At 41.3% G+C, this 12,146-nt stretch overlaps 1 protein-coding gene across 1 annotated transcript; it reads right to left on the bottom strand.

Annotated features, from left to right (window-relative positions):
* Position 1: 1 nt before the first annotated feature.
* On the bottom strand, positions 2-4,009 carry LOC144648150 (uncharacterized; the record flags this gene model as incomplete). The annotated part of the gene is made up of 3 exons (XM_078507780.1): positions 3,965-4,009; positions 1,169-2,198; positions 2-1,113 (listed from the first exon to the last, which is right to left on the bottom strand). Coding segments are annotated over exons 1-3 (2,187 nt in total), but the record flags the coding sequence as incomplete, so codon positions are not given.
* Positions 4,010-12,146: the final 8,137 nt, after the last annotated feature.

Genomic DNA, 12,146 nt, shown 5'->3' with positions numbered 1-12,146 from the left:
GGTCTTTCCCTTGTGATTGCTCTTGTTTGTCAGCCAAGTGACTTCGCAGATCAGTAATTTGTTGGTCTTTCTCTTGTGATTGCCCTTGTATGTTAGCCAAGTGACTTCGCAGATCAGTGATTTGTTGGTCTTTCTCTTGTGATTGCTCTTGTATGTTAGCCAAGCGACTTTCCAGATCAGTAATTTGTTGGTCTTTCCCTTGTGATTGCTCTTGTATGTTAGCCAAGCGACTTTCCAGACCAGTAATTTGTTGGTCTTTCCCTTGTGATTGCTCTTGTATGTTAGCCAAGTGACTTTCCAGATCAGTAATTTGTTGGTCTTTCCCTTGTGATTGCTCTTGTATGTCAGCCAAGTGACTTCGCAGATCAGTATTTTTTTGGTCTTTCTGTTGTGATTGCTCTTGTATGTTAGCCAAGCGACTTTGCAGATCAGTAATTTGCTGGTCTTTCTTTTGTGATTGCTCTTGTGTGGTAGCCAAGCTACTTCGCAGGTCAGTGATTTCTTGGTCTTTCTCTTGTGATTGCTCTTGTATGTTAGCCAAGCGAGTTTGCAGATCAGTAATTTTTTGGTCTTTCTCTTGTGATTGCTCTTGTATGGTATCCAAGCGACTTTGCAGATCAGTAATTTGTTGGTCTTTCCCTTGTGATTGCTCTTGTATGGTATCCAAGCGACTTTGCAGATCAGTAATTTTTTGGTCTTTCTCTTGTGATTGCTCTTGTATGTTAGCCAAGTTACTTTGCAGATCAGTAATTTCTTGGCCTTTCTCTAGTGATTGCTCTTGTGTGATAGCCAAGCGACGTCGCAGATCAGTAATTTGTTGATGTTTCCCTTGTGATTGCTCTTGTGTGTCAGCCAAGCGACTTCGCAGATCTGTAATTTGTTGGTCTTTCTCTTGTGATTGCTCTTGTATGTTAGCCAAGCTACTTCGCAGATCAGTGATTTCTTGGTCTTTCCCTTGTGATTCCTCTCGTATGTTAGTCAAGCTATTTCGCAGATCAGTAATATCTTGGTCTTTCCCTTGTGATTGCTCTTGTATGGTAGCCAAGAAACTTCGCAGATCAGTAATTTGTTGGTCTTTCTTTTGTGATATCACTTTCATGTTTTCCAAGCGACCTCGCAGATGAGTAATTTGTTGCTCTACATTGCACTTGTATGGTATCCAAGCGACTTCGCAGATCAGTAATTTGTTGGTCTTTCTCTTGTGATTGCTCTTGTATGGTATCCAAGCGACTTCGCAGATCAGTAATTTGTTGGTCTTTCCCTTGTGATTGCACTTGTATGGCATCCAAGCGACTTCGGAGATCAGTAATTTGTTGGTCTTTCCCTTGTGATTGCTCTTGTATGGTATCCAAGCGACTTCGCAGATCAGTAATTTGTTGGTCTTTCTCTTGTGATTGCACTTGTATGGCATCCAAGCGACTTCGCAGATCAGTAATTTGTTGGTCTTTCCCTTGTGATTGCTCTTGTATGGCATCCAAGCGACTTCGCAGATCAGTCATTTGTTGGTCTTTCTCTTGTGATTGCACTTGTATGGCATCCAAGCGACTTCGGAGATCAGTAATTTGTTGGTCTTTCTCTTGTGATTGCTCTTGTATGGTATCCAAGCGACTTCGCAGATCAGTAATTTGTTGGTCTTTCCCTTGTGATTGCTCTTGTATGGTATCCAAGCGACTTCGCAGATCAGTAATTTGTTGGTCTTTCTCTTGTGATTGCTCTTGTATGGTATCCAAGCGACTTCGCAGATCAGTAATTTCTTCGTCGTTCCCTTGTGATTGCTCTTGTATGGTATCCAAGGGACTTTGCAGATCAGTAATTTGGTGGTCTTTCCCTTGTGATTGCTCTTGTATGTTAGCCAAGCTACTTCGCAGATGAGTAATTTGTTGGTCTTTCCCTTGTGATTTCTCTTGTATGGTATCCAAGCGACTTCGCAGATCAGTAATTTGTTGGTCTTTCCCTTGTGATTGCTCTTGTATGGTATCCAAGCGACTTCGCAGATCAGTAATTTGTTGGTCTTTCCCTTGTAACTGCTCTTGTATGGTATCCAAGCGTGTTTGATTTGGAAGTGCGCTCTTCGCTCGTCGCTTAATTGTGTTCGAAATTCTTAAACGTTGTTCCTCTATTTCCTCCTTCTCGTCTCTTCTAAATTGTTCTTTTAAGTCCAATTTGTTCAATTTTGTCTTTCTTTGTCTCACTTGGTACTACTTTGAAAATGTTCTGTTAATATATTACTCACTATTCAGTTTTCATTTGAATCTTGCTCGAGTTTCCTGTATGCCTCGAGTGTTGCTTCTTTTACTTGTTATCCTCTTCTTGTTGTTGGGCTGTTGTTCTTCGTCGGAACTTTGGTCGTTACTAACTGTATGGTTAAACCTTGCGTGATGAAACGAAAATAGTTTAAAATCGGGCAATCACACATGATTCATAGATTCATGCTATTTTCCATATAATCTCACAGAAACCTTGAAAATTACCGTCAAAGAAACTGCAGATCAGCAGACTAAATGCGTAAGATTGAGCAGTCGCACATGACGAGATATGATGCGGTGCGAAAGAAGTCCCCCTCCCTGCTCTTAAAAGGCTTGACAAAGAAATAGTTATACATTGACATGTCTTAAGGTGGTAAGGTACCGTAAAGGGAATGTATGGGTAACAGCAGTTTTGCTTAAAACTAGACGGGGGGGGGGGGGGGCTATTTAAAAGCGCTGTTTTCCGCAAATGTTTTGATTCAGGGACTGGGTCTGGCCTGCATATTTAATGTCTGATGGCAGCAGGTCACGTGACCATACTTGGCTGATTTGAGTTCACTTTCTCTTCGGCAGAATCGTGGAAAGAATTAATGTAATTTGGGGCAATTGTATTGTTTTCGGACATTTGCTGGTGCCGGAGCTCATCATCAAGGGCTGAGATGGCTTAAACCTTGCCAATTCCAAATAAATGCTTATTGGCACTGTGATTGCGACAAACTTCGACCAGCTGCTCGATTCCAGCTACTGGCAGTTTGTAGTTCATGGACAAGGGGCCGCAGAGCAAATGAACCTTGTCTCACCAGGCTTCAATTGGCAAATATGGAAGTTTCGATCAACGATGGAAGTGACTGGAAAGCAGTTATTGCATTATTGAAGCCTGGTCAGAGACTTATAATAAAAAATATCAAATTGGTTGGAGGTAGGTGTTTCCCGCTCAAATAACATTCAAATTTCCCAGGATGCAATGCGGTCAGATTCCTGTTGGTTGGCTTCTTGGTTGAGGTTGCTGACAAAAAGGAGCTATTTAAGCACTTGCTTGACTTTTTTGGCCGAAGTTTTCATTTGAGTTGGAAGCAGAAGAGTCGTTTTGTAATGTTTTCCCTGAGATTAAACGACTGAGTTGAAGAAAGATGTGTATAGACTGTTTTCTTGTGAGGTAAGATTAATTGCATGAAGTTTTTTTCACTGTTTTGGAGGTGGTGCGGTGTTTTGCTGCAATCTCCATTATCTAACTTTTCTTAGAAAAGCACAGTGCAAAACAAATGCTTCTGCACTAGAATTTTTTACAGAAATAATAAGACCTAGCTCAAGAATTTTCTTCCCGACCCTATGCAGTTTTGAATGTTCACGCTTGCACGGAAAAGGTAAATGCTAACATTTCTATTTTTCTATGTTGTTAACTTTTCTAGCTTTCTCTGGGCCCAGGCTAAACGGTAATAAACCTTTAATTCATTGAACCAAAAATATTACCTATCTGATGAATTTGTCTTGTACAGCAGGCAAAACACTGGTGTTGGGTATTTGCAAAAAATGCCTGCTTTTGTAAATTTCAACTTTTCAGATATTTTTCTCTGTGAATAATCAGCGCCAGCCAGCCCTTTTAGGTTCATTGAATAGACCATTATAAACATGATCTGCAAAAAATGGTTTCTTGCCTGAGTGAATTGGTGTTTTTTCTCAGTTATCGTTATAAGAAAAGCACCCCTGGGACACCTTACCAAAGCTTGTACCGTTGCCATGGCAACAGTAGACCCAAACAGCATGGCGTGTCAAACTAAATTGCTTTGCCGAACTCAATTCAAAAGTTTGATTCAGACGCCGTGCTTCTGCCGTGCTTTTGTCGAAATTAATTCCAGAATTAAGTTCGACACGGCAGAAGCACAACGTCTGAACTAGGTTTAAGGCCTAGTTCAGACGTCGTCCTCCTGCCGTGCTACAGTCGAACCTAATTGCATTTTGTTCGGCACGGCAAAAGAAAGACGTTTGAACTAGGCCTTTACATCTTTTCTGAGTGAGCCATCGAGGTGAAATTCTTGCCTTGAGGTATTTCAATTGCAAGGTCTGCACTTCGATTGATTTGCGAACCTCTTCGATGGCCTTTTCATTTGAACGTTCTTCCGTCCGCTTGAGTCTCTTAGATAGAATGCTCTTCAAAGCTTTCACGGCCAGTCTAAGACTTTTCCTCTGTGCTTTTACAGAAAGAGAAACAGAAACGGATGGTCCAGAGTTTTCGCCGGGCGACACATCTTCAATTGCACGTTTTTCTCCTCTCGAATGCGGACTTTCTGAACTCTCGTTAGATACCTGACTTGCATTACTTGCTGGCTCATCACTGATATTAATTCCGAAGTCTAAACGCCTGTATATTGCGCGTGAAAGAGACATATTGAATATTCAATAGCCTTCCACACGCTCCGCCATTGTGATTTTAAAATTTCTCTTTTACTTACAACCTCAGAGCGAGGCTAAGCTGTATGCGGACGTTTTGGAAACAGACTTCCGGCAAATCTATAAATAATATCCCGGCAAATCTATAAATAATATTCCGGCCAACGGCCTCTAAGTCCCTCTCTGTCCCTCTCTGTCCCCTTGACCAGCCAGTATATCTTTTTCTGTTCCAGACCTCCTACCAGCAGACTGCGTACATTCAGTTAAATTGCAGGTACGAAACAATCTCGTTCCCAGAGCCTGTGTTCCTCTTGACCAGCGGTAGGGAAACTCAACGGCTCTGGACGAATCAAAACCGGAACCAGGAAATCCTGGTTCCGGCTTTGATTGTGCGCGTGCGCCGGAAATTGTGGTGAAACGAACAAGTTTTTAACAGCCAATCAGATTCAGACGCCTTTGTGGCGGCTTTTCAGAATAGCCCAGAGGTCCCGATTCCTGTTGCAGACCAGAAGGATTGCGGCCTCTGGGGACGAGATTGGGTTGGAAACAAAAGGCGCGGTAGCAGGTAGCCTGCGTGCACAGCCGCCTCCTCACGCAGGTTAGATAACAAGCAACCTTTCTGGACATTTTTTATATATCGTCCTTCAACAACAACAACAACAATCTTTATTTCGTGCCTAGAATTTTACAATAAATATAAATACATGCAATGAAAAAATAACAGGGAAAAACAGAGCTGGGCCATCAATTTGATGTGAGCCCCGTGCGTAATTGTCGGTATCTCGGCAAACTCAACCAGCCCTCACGTATGTCGAAAGTCTTACTCGTAGCCTGCGAGCAGGCTCTCTATTCGGGGGCAACGTGAATATTGAACTTTTCGAGCGCCGAAGGCGCGATCCCGCGAGTGCCGAAGGCGCGAGTCGGCGAGCGAAGCGAGCCCGCGACCAAAATTTAGAGCCTGCACGCACGCCATTGAATTTCAAATCCGGCGCGTTCGTCCACGAACGCAGCACTCTGATTGGTCAAAAATGACAGGCTCAATTAATGTGAGAAAAACCAGAGTCCATATCAAAGCCAAATCAACTACAGCCGGCGTCCGTGAATAGGCATGCGAGTTCGTTCAGCTGCGTTCATGAAGCATTTTGGTCGCGTTCATTCAATTTTGGTCGCGGGCTCGCTTCGCTCGCCCAGCGGCTCGCTTCGCTCGCAATCTCGAGCCCAGAGTCCGTCGGTCGGCGGTATGGGACGGACTCTGGGAAACTGGAATTGATCAGATCGTTTTCAGGTCGATTTCAGCTCAGAAACTTGGTCTTTCGGTTTTTATTGCGCATGCTCTAAGGTCCAAGCGGAAGTAAAATTCCCAAAAAGGAAGTAAATCGAGAAAGTTAAGCTATTTCAAACACACTAACGACGGAACTGGTAGTTATCGACGTAACAAAAGTAACAATAATATTCTGCAAGAAAGAAGAAAAATGAATTAACTACAGAGCGTCTGGCGATTGGATTTTGATTTTTTGAGTATTCTGCTATATTTGTGAAATGAAAGCCTTCCAGGATTCCGTCTGCGAAGACTGCGTGCGCGTGTCCGTAGTAGTTTTGCAGAGGACGGCTCAGAAATTTACATGACGCACAACGCACGAGGAAGCTATTGTTCTGTTCGTTATAATTTTTGTTTGGCGGTCTTCACATATTCAGTTTTTTGCGTCTTTCTCATATTTAAAAGGCTTCTCCCTGACAGTGCATCTTTAACGCAATTTTCATAAAAACGGCTTTCCAGAATAGATTGCATGTTTTCAAGCAAACATTTTTTTTTCTTGACGAATGACGGTAACATTAATTAGCACCGGTCAATGCTATTCAATAGGTTTAATGAGCAGTACAGCGACTCTGCACGTGCACGCTCGTGCACGTGTGTTATAATTTTTTGTATATTTTTCGACAAAACAACAGCGCTTAATTAATGCTACAAATTCTGCGTTGCATTGCCATAAGTTTTTTCTTGGAGTCAAACAATGTCTTCGATATTTAGTTTTTCAGCCGAAACGGAGAATTGAATGAAAACAGTAGTTCTAGCGAGATTTGTAAGTCAACTATAAATTTAGTTTTCAATCGACCTTGTCCTTTGTGTCGCCAAGCGGTGTCGCCGCACAGGGGACCCAGACAAACTGTTTGTGTATGGACTGTGCACATTTACATTTTTATAGAGAATGTATGGAATTTACCGAATGGTTTGTAAAATTGCGTACAATGGTGCAAAACATTAACAAATTTGTGCTGAATAAAGTGTTAAGTTCCTACCTTTTGTGTAGTGTCGTCGTTCTTTTGGCTCAAAATGGCGAATTTGAGTCGATTGAAGGGTATTTTGCTTTCGCTGCTTACTATACATCTAATTATATGGAAAGGGTGGAAACTCCAACAGCTCAAAGTAGAACACTTCCAGCGCCGAGCCGATTTTCGACCTGATAATCCCATCGCACAGCTTTCAAACTACGCACCAGAAAAGAGGAAGGCTTGACGAATCTTCTCGTATCATTTGATCGAAAATTTATCCAAACGGTCCGGAACAAGCCCTCAAACGAAAACGGGTATCCAAAAATTTAAAGCCGTCCGAATGCGTAGCACCAATTTGTGGTGCCGAAGGGAAACGCTATTCCCCAGCCTCTTTGTGATTGGATACAATTGAACAATGGTCGTTCAAGATTTTGTTTCGTGGATAGGGAGGCAAAGGCAAAACCAATACTCAATAGTATAGGGAGTGACGTCAATAGTGCGACACAACCTTAGGACCCTCGCGCAAAATATGGCAATTATGACGGCGATGCCGAAAGCGACGCATTAACATTTAAATATGCGTCGTTGTAACTTGTCAGTGTGGCGAAGTAATTATGAAATATTCATACTGACTTAAGAAACGAGTAAGTACCTACATCTAGTCGGTATGAGTTCATTTTTAAAGCTAGCTAGCTTCAAATAAAAGTCAGCGCTCATTTTTCAACGAAAAAAATATTTTACAGCCCTAAAAAATATCAGGCTTTAGTCATCTCACCTAGTTGTTTTACAGAGATTGCAAAACAATACACCCACATGTGAAACTCTCGTGCAAAACCGTTGTTGTGATTTGCTATTCTTTTGTTAAGGTCCAGCTGTATGGGAAAACCCCGCGAAGTTCCATCACGACTTTCGTAGCGCAGAAAATGTAGGCGATCGCGAGTTTGCGGAAAAGTGGGATTTTTTCGCGACATACGAATATGGCAAAGTACTCGTGTTTGAGTTCCTTTATTTTTCTTTCTGTTTTTGATGTTTTAAACATTTATGGCTGCAATCACCGAAATATATAGTCCTCATTTTCTAGGTTCGAAACCTTAACTTCTGAACAATCTGAAATCCTACACATAGCCGAAGCTGGGCACAATATTCTTGTAACTGGAGAGGGAGGAACAGGGAAATCTTTTGTGGTGAAGGCTATCAACAGTTGACTGCTAAAGCAAGGGAAAAAGGTTTTCATTGTTTGTGGGAGCGGTGTTTCGGGAAGAGTGTATTTGGAAGTAAATAGGCGCACTCCTTTTACTTCGACGCATACAAGTTACAACGACGCATATTTATTATGATACTGCATCGCTTCCGGCATCGCCATAGTAATTGCCATTTGCGCGAGGGTCCTAAGGTTGTGTCGCACTATTGATATCACTCCCTATACTTATACCTAATCGTACCTTTTTGGTACGCTTCGGCTGCATATCAGGCGAGTTTGGTCGAGCCATGGTTCGTATTTTGGCGAGACGTAGTCGAGCCAAAATACCTATGGCGAGACCAAACGAGCCTGATATGCAGCCGAAGCGTACCAAAAAGGTACGATTAGGTATTAACCGTACCCAAATTCAGCAAAAAATCCGGTTATATTTATCGCTCTGTTGAAGCCATGCTTGCAAGGTACGTACTGTAAATTGTGATGACTTGGTCTTCGACACTTTTACCAAGTTCCTCTTCTTCTTTTTTTCCACTCGTTTGTTTAGAGTTTCATTCTCTACATTTTCAAAATTAAAATTTAGCAAAAAACTTGGAAATTCCGACTCCAAGTTTTTTACTCTGAATGTCTCAGTACTCGTCGGCAAACATCGCGCAATTGGCGAGCGCGCTCAAGTTTTGTTTTGGCGGGAAAGTTTTTCTCTTTTTACGACCGCTTAACACCGCTAAATTTAAATTACGAAGTTCTGTTCTATTGGTAAAACGTCTTTTCAATTCATCGCACAGTAACACTACTTTACTTCAGTGACCGTGATATGGGGGCATATCAGGTCAGTGACTTGATATCGTAGGATATCAGGACAGTAGATCGCGCTTCTGATTGGCTACTTGCGAATTTGGGTACGGTAATATTGAGTATTGGTTTTGCCTTTGCCTCCCTATCCACGAGACAAAATCTCTAACGACCATTGTTCAATTGTATCCAATCACAAAGAGGTTGGGGAATAGCGTTTCCCTTCGGCACCACAAATTGGTGCTACGCATTCGGACGGCTTTAAATTTTTGGATACCCGTTTTCGTTTGAGGGCTTGTTCCGGACCGTTTGGATAAATTTTCGATCAAATGATACGAGAAGATTCGTCAAGCCTTCCTCTTTTCTGGTGCGTGGTTTGAAAGCTGTGCGATGGGATTATCAGGTCGAAAATCGGCTCGGCGCTGGAAGTGTTCTACTTTGGAGCTGTTGGAGTTTCCACCCTTTCCATATAATTAGATGTATAGTAAACAGCGAAAGCAAAATACCCTTCAATCGACTCAAATTCGCCACTTCGAGCCAAAAGAACGACACTACACAAAAGGTAGGAAACTTAACATTTATTCAGCACAAATTTGTTAATGTTTTGCACCATTGTACGCAATTCTACAAACCATTCGGTAAATTCCATACATTCTCTATAAAAATGTAAATGTGCACAGGCCATACACAAACAGTTTGTCTGGGCTCCCTGTGGTCGCCGTCGCAAATTTCCCTTTCGTAAACGGTCGTTGCCATTTGAAACGGTCGATGCCATTTCTCAGAACGGTCGTTGCCATTTGAAACGGTCGATGCCATTTATACTTTAGACCAAATCGCATGAAAGGATCTTTTAAACTTCTTGAGAGTATCAGATGTTTGTTTAGAAATGTCAAGCGATTCCAAGAATTATTTTGGTTTTCTAGTTGACTAAATATCCGAGCTTCGGTATACCATAAGATCGCTATGTTCTCGACCGTCTTGTAAAAAATTTGGCTCAGCCCGGAAGTAAGAAATATTGAAACAGAAAACTGCAGAAAACCTCACGCAAACGAATGAATGGATGAATATCTCCATTTACTTTAGTAATCTAATAAGAATATTCTATGCCTGTTTAGAAATACCAAGCGCTTCTTAAAATTATTTTGGTGTCGAAGTGGACGAATTCAGGGCGAATTCTTCGAGCTTGTGCATACCGGCATGCCGAATGTCGAGAACGTAGCGATTTAATAGTATGCACAAGCTCGAAGAATTCGTCCACTTCGAAACCAAAATAATTTTAAGAACCGCTTGGCATTTCTAAACAGGCATAGAATATTCTCATTAGGTTACTAAAGTAAATGGAGATATTCATCCATTCATTCGTTTGCGTGAGGTTTTCTGCAGTTTTCTGTTTCAATATTTCTTACTTCCGGGCTGAGCCAAATTTTTTACAAGTGTCGAGAACATAGCGATCTTATGGTATACCGAAGCTCGGATATTTCGTCAACTAGAAAACCAAAATATTTTTTTGAATCGCTTGACATTTCTAAACAAACATCTGATACTCTCAAGAAGTTTGAAAGATCCTTTCATGCGATTTGGTCCAAAGTATAAATGGCATCGACCGTTTCAAATGGCAACGACCGTTCTGAGAAATGGCATCGTCCGTTTCAAATGGCAACGACCGTTTACGAAAAGGAAATTTGCGTCGCCGTCGTTGCTGCTTTTAAACTCCGTTCAGAAACGCAGCTTAAAAGAATACCTTTTTGTCTCGTGTCGTCATGACGACGTTGTCATGACGACACGAGATAATTGTACAGGGGGATATTTTCCCGCCATGTCAATATTTTTCCCGCCATGTCAATATTTTTCCTGCCATGTCAACATTTGCTTTGTGAGGCCGCGGAATTTTCCCGCCATGTTATGAAATTCCGGCGGCATCCGATCACAAAACAAATGTTATCAAAGAATAATTGTTTCTTTACAAAGGTCGCAACTAAAGCGCTGGTTTATCAAACAGTAAGTTAGGAGTATTTATTGTAAAGGGCTTATTATGTAAAAATACAGGCACGCTATAAAAAAGAGATGACGTTTTTTTCTGAACTTGCAGCAAACGAGCAAATTTTAAGTGGTCTAACAGGCAATAAAAATGGAACAGAAATAAGGCCCCTTTTAGCTGGCAACAGTGCCTATCCGCTAACGAACTGGCTAGTGAAACCCTACCCGGACAGAGGACGCCTGACTCAGGAGCAGCGAAAGTTTAAAACCTAAAGTTCGGTGCGCTACGATCTGTAGTGGAACGAGCATTTGGCATGTTGAAAGTTCGTTGGAGAATTGCGTTGAAAAAGGTTGAACAAAAAACGAGCATCCTAAAAAAGACTATGATTGCTACGTGACTTTTGCACAACTTTGTATTGAAAGGGGTGACCTTTGTGGCATGAATAACAACAATTTAATAACAGAAGATAAACGATTAGATAAAGACAATTATTTTGATGCCAAATCTTTAAAAATGTCAACTGTGGCGTTTGTTTGTTCAAATCTAGCGTTGTGCTGTTCCATACTTTTTCCCACATTTCAATAAAAGAACTCTGCCAGTCTGGAGTCGTACTTTTTTGCCTTTCTTTTTTCAGGCGGTTCTGATTCATCGAGAGAAACATTTACACTTTCGATTTGCAAAGCCTCGTTTACACTCGGCTCTGAGGTAAAGGTAGAACTCAATGTATGACCGAAAGAGGGAAATTATATTTGATGAGTTTTCTTAGGATTGAAGAGCAGAAATGTCAATCTAAAGCGCAAAACATACATTGCTTTTTTATTTTTTTGACCCGAAGATTGACCTGAGTCAAGAGGCACTACATGTAGCTTCATATATCCTGCTGTGAATTCCACGCTACAATGGACACAACTTTTATAGACGACAACAACAGCCTTTTCAGTGCATGAATGAAGCTCTTAAGAGGAATACACGTAGATGTGACGCATTGTTTTTCTTTAAATTAGCTGTACGCTTTTCAATTTTGGATATATTTGAGCTGCAGCCAGCAGTTATCAAGAAAAATACAGACAAGTTTTACGTTCTTAAAATAACATTCTAACCTTTGCCGACAAGATTGTACTGAAAATCAATAAAATTAATTGTAACTCAAGCAGAAAACGCGTAGAAGAAGAATGAAATACACCAGGTTATTACAAACGCATAATACAATGTACTAACCGAAAGAGAGAAATTATATTGATGAGTTTTAGAACGGATCTGAAAAGCAGAAGTGTCT

This window comes from Oculina patagonica, chromosome 4 (genome assembly GCF_052425735.1).
Source record: "Oculina patagonica isolate OP01 chromosome 4, crgOcupat, whole genome shotgun sequence".
Taxonomy (NCBI): Eukaryota; Metazoa; Cnidaria; class Anthozoa; order Scleractinia; family Oculinidae; genus Oculina; species Oculina patagonica.
Note: the sequence above shows the minus strand (reverse complement) of the source record. Positions and strands in the feature narration are given on the sequence as shown.